Raw genomic sequence first — 17,909 nt, forward strand, 5'->3', positions numbered from 1 at the left:
TTTATTATTTCTTTTGTATGCTTTACATTTATTGTTCTGAGAGTAGAGCTGGGGGAATTAATGAGCTGGTCTGTAGTTTTATATTGGGAAAGTAGCAGAGGTGACAGGCTTGAGCTGTAGGAAAAATACATTTGTGATAGCTTCTTAGAATTTGTGTAGAGTTTGGGGGTCCTTGGGGTTTTTTTCACAATGCTCAGCACTCGATAATCTTAAGTTTACTTGGTGTCAAAATCAGCTCTTCTTCATTTTTCATTATCTTTATTAGAGGCCAATCTCAAGAAAACATTCAATTGATGTTTGTGATATTTACAGTGAAAGTCAATATACTGCCCTCCTTAGATGCACATTAAGCATTGGTTCCATTAACTGGTCTGTTTCCTCTGGGCAGTGCTCCTGTGTCTGGGTTCATACAGAGCTGAACACACTGTGTGGTCATTGCTGCCATGGCTCTCAGCCATTTCACAGATCACATCACAGCCTGATGTGATGCTTCTAAATACCTCCTTGCTCTGAAAACAATACTCTACTGACCCAATACTACCATCCAGCTCTTTCCTAATCTTAAATATGTGTTTTCTTCTAGAAGTTTAGCTTTCTTGATTTTGTAACTGCTTGCATTCTTGACTTTTCCATGCTCATGTATATGCAAGGAATACTAAGCAAATGGAAGGATCACTTGTGTTCCTTCCTTCCTAAAACTCTATGTTTTTTTCCTCTCTCCAAACCCAACATATGCTGGAAATCTATTTATGAGATGCAGTCTTCTCATCCACCTCCTTGTCTGTTTCTGCAAAACCCTTCATCATTTCTGGATGACCACAGGGTAGCTCTGTTTTCCCCTAGAAGACTACCCTGACTGAGTTTTTAATCAGGACAGTGCTGTGGTTTAACACCAGCTGTCATCTCAGCCACTTCCTTACTCCCCACAGCAGGATGGGAGAGAATGGAAAGGAAACTCATGGGTTGAGATAAGGACAGTTTAATTTTTAAAGCAGAAGCTGTTCATATAAGCAAAGCAAAACAAGGAAATAATTCACAACTTCCCATGAGCAGGAAGGTGTTCTGCCCTCCCCAGGAAAGCAGGGCTCCATCACATGTAATGGTAACTTGGGAAGACAAACGCCACCACTCCACACATCCTCCCCTTCCTTCTTCTTCCCTCAGCTTTATACACTGAGCATATGGTACAGGATATGCCTTGAGTCAGATGGGGTCAGCTCTTCTGGCTGTGTTCTCTCCCAGATTTTTGTACACCCTGAGCCGCCTCTACTGGTGGGCTGGGCTGAGAGGCAGAGAAGGCCTTGCTGTTCAACAATAGCAGAAACATTCCTGCTTTACCAACACTGTCCCAGCACAAATCCAAAACACTGCCCCACAGGAGCCATTATGAAGAAAATTAACTCTACCCCAGTGAAAACCAGTGCAGATATTTAAATAAACTCTATGACCTGTACCACATGAACAGAAAGGGGATGTGTCCTTTAACAGCAATGGATGAAATTATTTAGGATGACCACAATTTTAAGTAGTGGTCAGGAGAAAATGCAACAGTGGAGAACATCTCTCTGGGCTCCCCTGCCAAGCAAACATCTGCCTTGGCTCTTGGCTAGATTACAGCTCTTAGTCACTTCTAGCTGCCCTGTACAGATCAAACAGCTTGGCTCAGGGTTTGTGTCTATCCTGCTCTAGTGAGCCTGGAGTGACTGGTGAGTGACTCTGTCTTCAGTGTGATGGCCTTGACATATGCTAATGTTCTACCACACAGTAAACCCAGTGTTTTGTGATATTGCTTGTCTACTGTGTTTCACTGTGACTTACCTAGAGGGGCTCACACTGCCCATTTTAATGGTCTATGTCTAAGTGGCTCCCGACCTTCCCTTCACCACTTTCTGTGCATCTATCACAATGAAGCGTAAATGAACTGTGACTGTCAGTAGCAACTTTTTTTTCAGTAGCAGTGTGTAGCCCAGCTGATCACTAATCAGCCCCACAGCTTGTTTTGCTTCTCTAGATGAGTGCAGAACCGCAGCAGTCAGCTGTAGCTATGAATTTTGATCAGAGTAAACACTGAGGCTCATTTGTTATGGAGATAGGTGGGAGCATGGCACAGGCGATGATGGAGGAAAGCAGGGCTGTGTGCTGCTAAAAAATGAGACAGTCAAATAATGTTACACTTCACAAATTTTCAGACACAAAATATAGTATGAGGGTTTACAAGGCTGGTATACTGCATACTACCTGATAGCACTTGGAATGTTAATTCTGGGTAACTGTGTCTGTGCCCACACTGTTCAGATAAATCTTTTAGGCAATGCCTCTAATAAAAATTAGAGAAAATTGAAAATGCTTTCAATGAAAGGCATTTACAAACTGCCTATTATAGGTATGCTCATCTACAGCTGTTGGTATATGTCAAAAGAACATATGTGTTAAAAGTGGCTGCTTCATCAAATGGAAATGATATCTGATGTCCAGTTAGATGTTGGTTTTGCTTGTCTGTAACATATTCTATGACTTCTCTTCCCACTCTTGGTGACATCAGCTTGGGACTGTACAAATTCCTATCTTGCACATTCACATGGTCTATCAAAAGCAAGAGATCTCTTTCTCCACCATTCTGTCATGTTCACTTCAGAAGTTTGCTTACAAGGTTACAGTAAAGATATGCTAAAAGGAGGCACATGAGGACAGGTGGGACTGCATTTGAAACTGAAGTGATAGTTATGATCCAGGGGGATATTTTCTCTCTCTGAGGCCTTTATTTTTTCATCTTCAAGCAGTTCTCAGTTATATACGGAAGACTTCTTGTGACAATTAACTTTAAGGAATATTAAGATAAATGGAAGAGATACTGGATTGTTCACTATTTTCACTGTGCATTGTTTCTAAGGCCCCAGTGAGTTAATAAATTACTACATTTTAACAAGAAGTTCATCCCTGCCTCTAAGGGGTTACAAAGTCTGTTTAAAAGAACATTGGAAAGTCAAAGGCTCAGCCATTACACTGCAGTTGCCCCGGCTGCTTACAGACAACTCCTTTTCTCTGAGAATTATAGCATACCATTCCCTATGTTTGCTACTCACCAAATGCCACTGCCTCGTCTGGTACTCAGGATCTTGCTGAGTGCTGTATGGAGAACTAATGCCATCGGCTGTAGATCATCTGCCTTGTTTGGTCTTGTCTGACTGCATGTAAATAACTTCAGTGCCTCTAACTGTACAACTTGGCCGTGTGTGTGTGTATCCTCTTAGATGGGTTCAGAGTGCATCAGAGTTTCTACACCACTCAGATTCTTCTCTGATTGAGCAGTGCATAATTAACCACAACCAACTTGACAACTCTGCTGGGATTTTGCTGGAGTTCCACAAATATAATTTGGGCCAACACAGAATTTCACAAAGATAAACTCTTGAGTGTCCACTGAGCAGGTGCTGCACAGAGATAAATCTTTCGGCACCAACATTGCACAAGCCATACTTTTACTTTCATGGGATATATCTACATAAGCATGTTTTATCTGTCTGGTGCTTGGTATTTATTTTTGGGTTTATATTTGTATGCATTAATGGGTCATTTAGGTGCCAGGACGTCATATGCTGAAAAATTTGATTATAAAGAAGATATACATAGGAACAAAAGATTCCTCAAAGAAGGACAAGTTTGGCAGGGATTTTATGATTAGCACTGACTGGTACTGCATTTCTGTAGCATGGTTCTATGCTACAGAATCAGGAATTAAGGGTTTTATGTAGTGACATCCTTTATACTGAACGGGATTCACCCAACACTGACATTAATTCTGTTCACACTATCACTGTGCAAAGTGCTGAGCGAAGAAAAAAAATTATACAGTTGTTTTTTATTGGAAGTAATTTTTTCATATTTGTATGGATGAATTGAAAAAACATGCCAAAACTAATATCCTCAAGCCTGTTTTATCAAACAGCTCATACTTTATTAAAATAATATAGACATGTCCTGCCCCTTTACAAAACTCCACAAATTTTTTCTTTTTTCAAATAATAAGTGACAAGCATGGGTCTTGAAAACATGTTCTCATGGCTTATATGCTGTATGTTTGAGAAGTTCATTCTCAATCACTGGGCCTCTGACAATTTTTTCAGTGCCACAGTCAATATAGCTCTCAAAACATGATGAAATTGTATTTTATACATTTCTTTGCAGGTTTTCTTTTTTGACTTCCACTTGATTTAGGGTATTTTTTTGAGAGCACAGTGCCCTTACCAGTGAGATGATATATGCAATAACTACATTATTTTAAATCTTTCTAACTTAACAAGACCTCAGAGGCTGAGCTGACATTATCTGGATGATTACATTTCCTGCTGGTGGATTACTGTCAGGAATCAGTGAAAAAATTCTTGGTGGGAGAGATAGAATCTACCTATCAGTTCTGCTGTGATTAATGTAGAATTTACAGCAAAAAAATCCAGACTCTCAGTGATGTGTTCAGTAACTCATGCCAAGACCTTGTTATCAAGAATTCTTATCTTCAGAAGAAGCACAGTTTATGTCTTCAGTAGTCCATAAAATTACTGCAGAACTTACAAATCTCCTATAAAATCAATGCAATTAATTGTAAATTAATAGATTTCTATGTGTGAAGGAGCATGTAATAGTGTAGATGAGTCCTTGAATGAGCATGCCAGTTCTGGTGTCAGGGGTGGGAACTTCCCACTGTTTTATGTGACACCTTCAAGTGTAAACACATTTCTTTTCCTTCCCCCAACTGATTTGGCTTGCTACCATAGCAAGTAACATTTCCATTAGCCTCCCACAGTTAAATCGTGGAGTAACTATAATCACAAAAACATCCACCATGCAAGCAAACTAATAGAGCAGCAACTGTGGTCATAGCTTATCTTCATCTTACAGGCGTTTTTTGTGAGTTCACCACAGTTGGTGCAGAAACAAATCCCTTTAAACTGAGTCTAATGAAGGAGAATAAAAATGGCTGGTTGCAATACAGATTAAGGGCTTATAGATATTCTTGAGTGAGCTTGCTAGAAAGAAAAACATTGTGTTGTTTCCCTTATGTGAAGTACTTAGCAGCAAGGCAGTGTCCTGTGTGTCAGTGCTTAGAGTGCTCAGGCTTGATGGGGCAGAAGAGGAATAGTCTGGCTTCAGGTTACTTCAGATTTTACTTAAAATATATGTAGATGTTGACAGGTTTAGCTTTATTACAGGTAGCAGGACAGAAACAATCTTAAGACCAGAACTTTCTGGTTCATAGCTTGCATATGAACCGGAGCATAGAACTATTTTGGTTCTAAACTGTAACAGACTGTTTTCATATGTGAAATATCCACCATTTTCTGTGATTTAGCTTTACTTTTAGCTAAAAAAAACCCCAAAATATAGCTGTATGGCATAATCAGGTGGTTTTTTTCTACAACCCCAGTTTTGCAAAGCATGTAGACTTGAAGCTGAAGTGACTCTGAGGCTGGGTTAACTTTTGCAAACAAGTTTTTCTGATCAGGGATTTCAAGGTGTCTTTATCTTCCTCTGAGGCTGAAGCCTGGAAACTTGGCAGAAAGCCATTCATGCCAAGGGCTTATCTTGCAGCACAGCTCCTCTCTTCTGGATACAGCTATGACTGTTCCTGTTAGTGAATCTTACATCAGCACCTTTACTACCTATGCACTGTGGGTTTGGCTTGTGGGGTTTGCTAAAATAATAAAATCATGAATAGGATGGTGACACAAGGTGTCATAAAGTGCAGTCTGTATGTTAAATATTTGTAGTAATAGGACATTTACAATGTCATATTTTGGAGGCAGGACAAAATCTTAATAAGCTTTGCAATGAACTACTAGAACTAACGTGTGTATAAAGTAGATGGCTTTTCTTTTTAGCTTTTGTTGATTTTAAATGTGAAATATGGGATTTTTCTAACAGCACGTTAGATGCTTTGATGTAGCAGCAGGGTGATACAGAGGGAGGAAGCACAGCTCGCTGTGCAGACCTGCCCAGGAGGAACAACGGCGGCAGCATTGTGAGATCATTCCTAGCAATATCAGATGCCACCCAATCATTCTGACAGCCACTCAATTTAAACATTTTGATAACTCTTTCCAGGATTGCTGCTTACAGTTTAGTAACCCTTAATGCTTATATACTTTTACTACAAGCTGACTGTTGCTCTGGGTTTCCAGCTATTCTGTAGCAGTAAGATAGTGTAGAAATAAGAGGTTCCATAGAAACAGTGTTGGACCTGTGCTCTATATTCTCTTCCTAGTTTGTCAAATGTATCATGAATGTGATTTTTTTTTGGTCCAATTTGAGCATTTGTTCAGGGCCTTAGCATTTGAGTCCTTTCCTGCAGAGTGTCTCTTTGGATGAAAGGAAGCAGAAAAGCAATGTCTTAGCTATGAGTAATACAAAAACATTAAGCAAAAGGCTGAAGGGAAATGTATTTCTTAAAAGGTCTTGGTTTACTTGCCAAGGATACAAATTTTAGAAAATAATGAGAGTTGATGAAGAGCTATACAGGGGTTGACAAAGGGGGATTTTTGGTGTGTTGTCCCCATGGTGTTTTTTTCTGGCTCTGATACATCTGCCCCTCTCTCCTTTGGGAGAGGGGAGCGGGGTAACAGGTGAAAAGGGCTCTACACTGCATGACACAGCTTGTGTTAATTAGATGCCATCTCTAATAACAGGAACATTTCTGCTATGTTAAGGAAAAAAAAATCCCAAAGGATGCACTTTAAATATATATTGGAAGGGTACAACTGCATGCAAACCATTTTAAATCTTCTGACAATTAAAAGTTTATTATAAGATCATATACACTATACACTGTAGGAAATACTTTGTTTCTCCTTTACAGGCTTTCAAAATTTCTTATTTAAATGTACAACATCATGTTTTAAATTATTGAAACACTTCCTATCATGGCAAATTTAGAAAAGAAGTAGTGCAGTTCAAAGGTGGTATCAATTGTAAATGAGGGACTTTGTTCTTTTTCTTTTTCCCTCCTCCTAACCTCTCTATAAATGTCCTTATACATTCAATATTTCATGTTGAAAGGTTGAAGAGTGGTGTACCCTTAAGCTGTTCCTTCTTTGATAGCACATGCTAGTATTTAGAAAGGATTTGAATGTCTGTCTACACATTTACAGTGGAGACAATATGTTCTATTTTTTAAAATCTCATATCCCAGGAACTTTCAGATACTACCTCATTTCATATTTCACTGAATTAATTTTTATTATCACAGTTTTTGCTTACAAAGTTAATGAATTATGGAGGACTTCTGATCTAACACCACTCCAGTTATTAAGAACTATTTAAGCAGAAGGGATTAAATACTGTGCCAATTTTATAGTTGCTGGGTTTATAACGATGCATGAATTTAGTTTTATCTTGCTTTTGAGTAAGGCCACTGAAATCAATCTACCCATTCAGAAGGGGTGATGGACCCTTCTTCCTAAGGCAGAAGGGTCCATCCTGACACACACCTCCGAGGGAGTGGGGGAGTGAGCTGTGGCTCTGGCCCCCCAGCTAGAGAACTTCCCAGAGCATCCCTGCCAAATAGGATTTATCTGGCATATTGATGAAGATGTGTGTTGATTAAAATATATATATGCTGGTTATAGTATATGCAGACTACTATAGTTTCTCATCCAATGCAAAAAAGTCTTTTTTGGGTTTTTTTTGGTGGGAGGGAGGGGAAAGAAGGAAAAGTTAAAACTAAGTGCAGAAAACTAATTTCTCTCTTCTAAATATCAGATCTGTAACACTGATGTAATTTTAATTATCTTAATCTTATTTATTTTCTTTTTTTTTTTCATTTTAGGTAAGTGGAAGCTTTCTCTTCATGACTTGGGGCCACATTTAATTCCTGTGGTAAGTGTTCATCATAAGAATATAGGGATCAGCTGTGTGTAAATTAACACCTTAAGTTGGCTTCACATGTGACAGTGGATTCTAGGAGGCTGCATGTATATATCCACATGCTGTTTCTCCTGCACAAATTATTGATGTTTTTGAACACAGGTGACATTTCCTTTTCAGACCTGCTCAGTTGAACAGCTTGCAGGTATCCTGACACATTTTTCCTCATGGAATTTGTGTTAGCTTATTGTGTTTGGTCTTACAATGCAAAAGCTTATTAGTTGAAGTGGCTTATTTTGTTTCTGTTTTGGAAGCTTATCCTCCAAAATTTCTTGTGTTTAGCTATAAGAATAAGTATTGTTTTCCTCACCTCCTTTAACATTATTTCACACTGCTTTGTAGCAGCACAGTTTGGATTGTTACTGGCTTGGGTTTATTGTGGTCTATGGTTTTTAAATTGTACATTACTTTATAAATTACATATGTGTGTGAAAAAGAATTTGAACACCTAGCCGTGACTTGTTTCAGAGAAAAAATAATATTTGTATTTACTTTTGTGCACTTAATGTTCTTGATGTATCATAGCTGGGTGAAAGGAAAGGATGGACTATTTCTTAGGAACTTGGGTTTTAGACAATAAGGGGGAAATTTTCTTTTGAGGCCCTGCAAATTCCACAGGGGTTTTATTTTTGCTGAAGCAGGTGTATGATGGAAGAGGCAGTGGACTGCAGGAGTGACAGACTTCCTTTTGCATTTCCAGCATTGCCCTGGGAATAGCGGTATAGGTGTCCTCCTCTTCTTGAAAGGACTGTGAGTGTGTGTTGTAGCATCATTTATTCAGTTGTGGCTTTGAAATTAAACTTTATGATTCTGCTTGAGTTTTCATTTCTTTTGGAGGAGTTTGGAGGTTTTGTGGTTTTAAATCTTTATCCTGTGTGTGTTTTGTTTATACGTTGGATTAAATAATGCATTGCTTACAGCAATAGTATTTTAAGCATATCCATCATGTTTAACCTATGCCAACAGCATTACTTATATTGATGGTATTTTTGGATGCAGATAAAGAAGGTTGCACTAGTGCAGAATACTTCCTCAATAAAATGGCTTTTTTGTTTTCAGTATATCACCTTTTCAATCAAATGAAGTCCATTTATTTGTCCATTTTATTATCAAAATATATTTATTATCAAAAATATGACAATGGTGATACTTACCTTATTTTTTTTTTAATTTATAATTAAATGATGGAGCTGTAATGTGTCCGCATTCAGAATTATTATACAAAGGCTTGGTACAATCCATCTACACAGGCATGGCTGTTTTATGTGGGAAAAGCTCATTGTATAGTTAAGTCTGTACTTGTAAAATTCATGTTTTATGCAAGGCATTTGTGAATTAGCTGGAGGACACCCAGGTGCACTTTTTCTTCTTTTTTTTTTTTTTCTTTTTTTTTTTATTCTGGATTGTTTTGGGGTTTGGTTTTGGGTTTTTCGATTGCTGTAGGGAAACTTTTATTCAATACATAGATCAAAACTGGGTGTGTTTTTTAAAGGCTATAGGCTATTTAGGTTATTACAGAATGAATACTGGGGTGAAAGAGAAGCTAGCACAGCAGATAAAATCACAACCAATGTGTGATTATGTATGTAGATAAATATATGTACTGTTTATTTAAGGGTGTTCAATTAATCAGAATTCTTTCAGTGCTTAAAAGAACTTTAACCTGATAGAAACCTTTCTGCAGTATAGAAGTTAATAACAAATTAATAGCATAAGTTGTTTTCAAATATTTTTTATAGGATTCAGTGACCTGATAAAGAATGTTATCTACTTGTTACAAAAAAGATTGCACTTACAATGGAGCAGTACTTCCTTGCTTCCAGTGTCCTTTCCCCCACTCCTTTTTTCACTCAATATTTGCTAAAATATTTGGTGAGGTTTTCTTTTCTTTAAAAAAAAAAATAAAAAAGATTAAGTTTGTTGTCCACAAAAGCACATAGAAAAACTCAAAGTAATTAAAACCAAATCAAATCACCCCTTATCAATACAAATAAGAATTTATTTCTTGGTGATGTAGAGTAGAAAAACGTCAATGCTAAGAAATAGAAAATGTCCAAAGGAAAGAAAATTTGGCGTCAGTGTTGACTAAAAACCTCATGGGAATTGTAATGCCTTGCTGCATTGGTTGGGCAGGGGGAAGGAAACCATATGTGAGTGTAACATTACATACAAACTATCTGCTGAAGAGTTGCCAGTGGCCTATGCGTAAAGGAAATTGCGCTTGAAAATGCAGTTATATCAGTGTCAACACTAGTTACATATTCTTTTCCAGCTTTTAAATTGTGTCTTCTTCTTGTGTAGGAAACTTAAAAATGAATTCCTGGCAGACAGATAATTTTTTCTTGAAACATAATAAAGACAGCAGACTTTTCTTTAAATGCCACATTGAAGTCTGTGCCCCATGCTGTTCACCAACTCTGTTATGGTTTTATTTTCAATTGAAGAAAAAGGACAAAAAAAGATCAGAAAATAGAGAAATGCAAAGGTGAAGGTCAGTTTTTCTGCTTGCATAGGCTTTTTGTGCTTGTGCTTTGAACCCTTGTGAGAAGGACAGAGGCATGCAAATCCAGATGTTGTTTGAAGAGCTACCTCAAAGGAGGCTGGTCAGAGGAAATGACACAGTGTCAGGGCAAACCTGTGATTGTGGTTTTTCGTGACCTTATACAGTTTGATATCCAACAGCTTGACATCTGTATCCCATTTCAAGTGTTAATGGTGTAGTGATATCTCTGTCTTTTCCTCCGTGTTTGATTTGAGGGTGCTGGTTCTTGACACCTGAATTTGTTGGCAGAACAAGGTGCAGTTAACAATTCATCATAGTTTTGGGTTTGGTTTTTTTAATTCTGCTTACCCACAGTGATCCTCACTTATATTAGGCATCATTGTACATGAAGCTTTTTTTTTATTTTTAAGCAGTGATTTTCTTAATTTGCATTGCATTTCAACAGTCAAACAAAATATTAGAAAGTGAATTTGGGATTAATGCAAATACTCAAATATTTTTCAAATTTTTTTCTGCTCAGGTTGCTTTCACATTTCTGTGCAGAAGTTTTAATAAAACAAAATAATGTTGTAGAAACTGAGAATTTAGACTTGAATCTGTTGCACACAGCAAAAATTCTAATTAGTATGGATTTGCAGGCTTCCTTGGTAATGTTCATTTTAGGATGTAAATGCTTCTAGTCCCAATTTTTCCTTACTTGACCACCTGTTACATTCTTCTTGTTCAAGCTTTGTTTTCAGAAATGAGGTAATTTTTTAAAAAACCTTTAAATGTTGTTTGCTATCCTGTGAGTAGTAGCTACATCAAGGGCTTCAGGCAGGACGTTAAAACACAGAAAGAAACTGCCATACCTTTTGCAGCTGCTCAAAGGAGAGGCCAAATGAAAAATTACACTATCAAAAACTTGTAAAAGCAAAAAATGTCACACTCCAAAATATGCTATTAAAAATAACTGTTCAAGTAAAAAAAAGTTGGATTTGGTACTCATGCCAGTTACTTTGGACTTGTGAAGTATTCTATGTGCATGGGAAAGAAAAGCATTTCCAACTTGCTCTGTAAGTTACTTCACATGAACATGGCTTTAAGGCATGCCTGAAGTGCATGTACTCCTAGGTGGATGAAGGTTATCATAAAGTTTCTCCATCTGGCGACTTTCCTTTAAGAAATAATCCTGCATTGATGAACTTCCAGGGGTGGGGAGAGTTAAAGCTTTTTTTTTATCGTGATATGTTGCATTGGTTTCTTCAGTTACTACATTTCTCAAACTACTTTTTAAAAAAATTATTTTGCTAGACTGTTTGTATACTTATTAAAAATATTGATTTTCAAAAATATTGGTTCCAGAAAGTGCTCCATAAGCCTTTATCTTATAGGATAAATCAGTGTTTTTCAAGACTTTTCATAAACAATAATGAAGCAAATAATATCTTAATTTTCTGACAGTCCAAGGTGTAAAATCAAACCAGTTCATCTTGTATTTTGGAACAGATGTGGCATTTGCAATAACAGATTGCTTCTAATAAATTTACTTCCACCACATTAATCTGTTTAGTAACATTTGCTATTCATTATTATACTATACTATTATACTATTGAGATTGTTTCCAACCCACCTTATTTCTACATCAGGTTAGTTAAGGTTATCTCTCAAAGGAATTTCCACTAAGAAACATTCAGCGTCTTTGACTGAACTGAGCCATGGAAATAATAATCTAAATGTTTTGAAACATTTTTGAGTTTGTGGGCATAGATGTGTAAACATGTACAAAACAGAGCAGGCTTATAATACCAGTCTGGCTAGATAATTTGTTTCAATTTGTTGTTTTGACAGTCATAACTGCATTACCTTCTGATTATGTACGCAGACATTTTGTATTGCATTCTTATCTCTTGTAGTCCATGACTTCACCTTTACCTTACCTAATTTTTGGTGGGATTAGTTAGGATTGCATTCCTTAAAGTAAAAAGCACATTATTTGCATTAATTCAGAAGGCCAGTCCAGAGGGATTGTAGTCATAAGCTTATCACTGTACCTTTTAGTCTATTAAATTTCATTCAAAAGGCTTAACAATAACCAGGTTGGGTTTGGTTTTTTTTAGGTTGGGTTTGGTTTTTTTTTTAATCTTTACTTTATTAATTTTTAAAGTGAGGGGTGAATTTGTATGGAGATAATCAGCATAATCTCAGAAGATGCACACGATCCCCTGTTGAAGTTTTGTTTCTTTATGCTGGAGTGAGCAGAGCCACCACGGCAGCAGCAACAGTGAGCTCATGTGTGACAGGGTTTCAGATTGCTGGTTTGGCTTGTGCAGTGTCCCTTGGAGAAACCCACTGGGTGCTGAGTTAGAGGTGACAAATTGTCTTGTTAAATTGGCCCTCTCAGATTTGGCAGAGACCCTGAAGAGAGCACTTAGGTGTACTGTGTACCTGCCCTTATTCATGCCAGTCAAAGCAGGATATCAAAACCCAGCGTCTGCTGGTTTACGTCCTAATGGAGCACTTGGCTGGCCTTACGCATCTGATGAAGCCTTGATCTTTTTGTGGTGTTTTGGGTTGGTTTGTTGTTGGTTTTGAGTCTGGGGTTTTTGTTGGGGGGGTGGTATTTTGCTTTTTATTTTTTGGGTTTTTTTTGTATCAGCTAGTGAGGACAAACTGAGAGGCAAATTATCTGGTGTTGTACATGAGTGTTGGATGTTAAAAAAGAGCCATAGTGTTAAATATGGAGCAGAGTAACTCCAGAGTGTTAAATTGTTGTGAACATGAAAAAATTAAAAATCACAGATTGCCATGTAAGTATAGATCTATGCATTTTACTACCATGAATAGTTTTTTTATTGAAACAAAGTGAAATTTGTGAACTGCAACTGAAATCAAACTCTTAATTATTTAAGAAATGTTGAACTAAAATATTTTCTTTTGCTATTATTATTACTTGAATGAATGCTTTCCTAATTATATGAAATACCTGTTTTCCCCAAGGTTTGCCTGTCAGGAAATAGTAAAATGCTATTTTATAGTTTTTTAGTAATGGAGGAGGGGGTGTTGTTTGCTTTTGTTTTGTTTTTGTCATCTTTGAGGATTTCTCTCTGTCTTCTATATTCAGAACTTTTTTCTTTTATGGAAAAAAAATGGGAAGAGAAGCTTCCCATTGTTGTTACATATCTGTAACAACAACAGAATGAGGTGACAGCAGAGGTGTTGACAACAAATTGTTTTAACCTTTATTTAAAAATGTAATTAAGAAATGAGAAGAGTACCTTAAAATAAAATCATGGGGGAGAGTCTTATGCATGGCAAAATCTGCTTTTTTCACTACTGCACACTTTCAGCACTCATTTACATTGTTATTTCCCTAAGTCCCTGCAACTGTTAAATTATGCAAATCAAGTTACCATAATATTCAGTGCCAAAATGTTTTATTTAATAGCAGTCATTAATTTATTTCTCTAATCGAATCCACTAGGAAATCATTTTAAATGTATCATTTTGCTTTAAATAGGTCCCAGTTCACCAGAAAGAAAACCTGTTGGGTCTTACAGTCATGGGATTTTTTAACACATGCATGACAATTCAGCAGTGATGCCTCAGTTTTTCCCTCCCAGTAATTTTGCATAATGGGAAAATCAAACAACATGTTTAAATGTGACATGACCAGTTATTTTATAACGCAAAGAATAACTACTATTGTTAATTCTCTTGCTCAAAGTGGAGCATTGTAAGAAGAGGAGTTGAAGCTGACCGGAGAGAACTAGGGTAGCCCCTCTGAGAGATGGTGAAGGCAATGCTAATGAGATTGAAAAAGGAAAAAAGGAGAAATTCTTGTATAGCTCCTAGTCTCTTATTCATGTGATATTTAGAATAGAATAGAAGAATATCTTGAATGCAAATGCTGCAGTGAGGCAAGTTCAAGTGCTTTCTGGATCTCTCCAGGAAAGTGATATTTTTCAAAATCTTAGCAAAAGGGAGGCAGGAGAATTTTCTGTTGATTCATCCTTCTGTGAAGTGTATTTCAAGTCTGCTGTTTAGAAGAGGAAGATTTTAAGGGACATTATTTAGTTCACTGCAATCACAAGAAAACATTATGGAGTTAGAGCTGCCCTAGGTTTTGGGTAGGCTAAGCATAATGTAAATGTTCTGTGATCTATGAGTACCACAAACAGAATTTCTTTTTGTCAGAGGAAGCATTTGAAATCTGGAATTTTAGATATAAAATATAAGGATTTATATGCACATATTTATAAGCAAAATTTGGATATGGACAGATATTCTTTCACTTAAGTTTAAACCTTTGCACCTTCACCCCACTACCCTTATGGAGCTGTGACAGGAAATTAAATTTGATGTGGGACTCAAGATTGCAATCATCTCTTCGCCTGTATCTGACACATTTTTTACCTTGCTCTGCTGCTGGGAAGTTCTGGCAACTTGTTTGAAAAGGCAAGTGAAATATTTTTGCAGGGACATCTAAGGTTACCTTTGCACCATTTCAAAGCCACAGGAAGCCGAATATCCTGTTGTCTTTGAGAACATGCAAATGAGATTCTTGTCTAATTGAAAAATAGGACAGTTCTGGGTTAATTGCTGGAAAAGACCAATTATCCAAATACCTTCAGTAAAAGTAACAGCATTACCCCTCTGCTATCTTTCTTCAAAGAAATTATCGTATTTAATCTGTAGCGCATTCACCAGAAGACTACATGACTCTTATTATTCACCTTTGTGAATAACTGGTGAGATTTCCCTCCTGCCTGATTTGCCATTTGAAATTAAATGGAGCAATAGTTCTGCTGTCAGTGCCTTTCCTGTGAGTGTCCCTCCCAGTGACCAGTGGCAGATCCTTCACATGAAGTGATGGGAAATAGTAGGTAGAGGGCCATCACCTCGTATTTTTCCATCTTCCATCTATGCAATTTAATCCAGCTCTAAACAAGTTGATTCCTTCCACATCCATTCTTCCCTCTCTGCTTTACCTCTGGAAGTGTTGCTATAGGAAGCAAAGGAATTAAAGGAGTGGATAACCTGATCCCCCTCTTCGTGTGTTGAAGGGCAAAACAAGGCTGCCCTGGACTCCTTACACTGCTTCTCTCCCACTTCCCAGCAGCCAGGCTTCAGCTAGATCTGGCACAGAGGAGGAATATTCCTGCCTTTAATCATGAAAACAATCTGCAAGAGTTCATAGGCTTCTTTGTGTAATTGTATGTTTTTCATGCAACCCCAACATAATCAACATGATAGTGTGTATACATCTTTTTGCCTAGTAAATGGTGTTTACTTCAGGTAGCTTTGTCTCTTTATATGTAAAGTACCAGGGCTTAAAATACGTTAGAAAATAAGTAGGTCTCTTGGATAAATCTGGTTATATTTTGTTGGTTTGAAAACAAAGAATTTCATTGCTCTGAATTCTTACTTTCATGCTCAGGACAGGTTTTTTAATAATTATTTTCAATATCAAAACCAAAATGAAAACCAAGAATGGCACATAGAAAAAAAAAAAATTAACATTAGCCAAAGTAATGCAAATTAATTTTGACTAATCTCCCATATATATAGATGTTGTCTTGGGTCACAATTAAATATTCAATGTATTTTTAAATAAAATAGTAAATAGAAGTAACAAGCAAAATTGGTAACGATGTCCTCTCTTTCTCTACCTCTTGACTTTGTTCTCCACTGATTTCCTGTCTGTGATTGTGTATTTCTTCATTCCCAAGATATAAAGTTCTCTGTTGAATCTCAGTGACGGGAAAGAATCTCAGCAGGTTTGTTCTTTGGTGATCTGACCTTTCTTCTGTCAACCTGTTTACTTAGAAACAGTTCTGTATCTTTGATTCAACTTGAAGTTTACTGAAAAGCAAGAAGTAAAACTTTTCAGTTTACCTCTCTACTTCTATGGTCTTTAATTCCTGTTGCAGAATAACAGTTTGGAAGAATAAAGGGAGGTTTTTTTCTTGGTTTGTCTGTTGTTATTTTTCCTGGAGCACAGGGTCTCGGGCTTAAAATTTTGTCGGCACTTTTGGTCTGCCTTGAAGTGCTGTTTGCCTTCATGCAGGGCATGATATTAATTGGATCAAATGGAGGAAACCAGCTGCTAATGCTTCAGCTCCTGTCACTTCTACATGGAGATAACACAGCTCATCTGTCCTAGGCTTTTGCCGTTCTCCTGGCTGAATTTCTTGGGGGTGATCTAGAAATACTTTTGCCAAGTCACCAATGTTGAGAGAAGCCAGTTGTGAGAGAAGTGTGTGTGTGTGGGCATGAGGAATGAGGGAAGCCTCTGCCAAGGCTCAGTCTCAGGAATGATGGTTTTTATCTAGATCCCCTTTCCTCCTCACCATGTTTGCATCTGTCCTCAGTGACCAAACTCGTCATAGTTAAACTGCATCTACCTAATCTGTCTGCCTCTAGCACTTCATGTGGGCATACATGATTTCCTATTGGGTTTGCTGGTCATGGACAACCATGTGTAAGTGTTGCAGTTTTGTAATCTTAATAACAGGGTAAAGACTCATACATACAAGTGGAATTCTTAAAATCTAACGTAACTTCCTTAGCTCAAGACTGTCCAAAGCTCAGAAAGCACTGTTCTTATTATGGTGTTTATTCTTGTCATGTATCACAGCATATCCATATAAAAGAATCCAGGATTTTCTTCCCCTCCTTCTTCTGGTTTTACTGATGAGAATTTTATTTTTTTAAATAATATCACACAGACTTAGAAGGTATTTAAAGAGAGAAGTGCTTGCTTGAACTAATTACCACTTTGGTAATCATTTGTAGCTGTTCCTAGACTTCTCCCCCTGCCCAAATTTCCCTCCAAAATAACCTCTCTGCTCAAGGTTTGGGAGGATGTTTGAGGACCTTTCCATTGCCTGCAAGTGCTAACCTCTCTGAGGGTATCCAGGGTGACAAGGTGGGCTTCTCTACCAGCATACAGTGAAGACAGCTAGAAATAAGAATTTTATTTTTTTTTCAGAAGTTCAGCTATTCCCTGCCCTATTGCTGCCCCTCTTAACAATTAGCTTTATCTACAAATAATGTGTCAGGTACTCATTAAAGCCCAGATGCTTGAATTTGTTTGTATGACCAACTTCTTTGGGTTTCAGTATGCAAAATTCTCAAAAATCTTGTGAAAAACGTGACTTCACAAACATCTACACCCAGTTTTCACTCTGTTTCATTTCCCAGATAGCCCTCTGCTATGCTGCTGCACACTCTTGCATATAAAGTGGATATGAGAACTTAGTGTATTTGCAGATTAGTCACTTGTTTGTTGTTTCCATCAAGAAGGCAGTGCCTAAGAGATTTTTTTGGTTTTTTTTTTCTTCCCAAGCATGTACTGTGAATCACATAAGGCTCTGCAAATTAAAGATACTTGTATTTTTTTACTTACAGCTTTTACTGTTTTGTATTGTTTCATTTTTCTTCATCATTACAGGGGTTTGTGTACTTAGTTCTGAGTTTATTTTTACTGAGATATGATTATATGGA

At 37.2% G+C, this 17,909-nt stretch overlaps 1 protein-coding gene across 8 annotated transcripts in view; it reads left to right on the top strand.

Moving 5' to 3' along the window:
* The window catches only part of SASH1 (SAM and SH3 domain containing 1), a 533,280-nt gene that overhangs the window by 229,708 nt on the left and 285,663 nt on the right, over positions 1-17,909 (top strand). For 2 of the 8 annotated variants that reach the window (XM_086877620.1, XM_086877626.1), the window contains exon 2: positions 7,820-7,869. The exons of the other annotated variants lie outside the window; for them this stretch is intronic. In XM_086877620.1, the coding sequence (XP_086733746.1) occupies positions 7,820-7,869 (50 nt within the window). The remainder of the gene's footprint in view (positions 1-7,819; positions 7,870-17,909) is intronic. 8 annotated transcript variants of the gene reach the window in all.

Source organism: Cyanistes caeruleus, chromosome 2 (genome assembly GCF_971803275.1).
Source record: "Cyanistes caeruleus chromosome 2, bCyaCae1.hap1.1, whole genome shotgun sequence".
Classification (NCBI taxonomy): Eukaryota; Metazoa; Chordata; class Aves; order Passeriformes; family Paridae; genus Cyanistes; species Cyanistes caeruleus.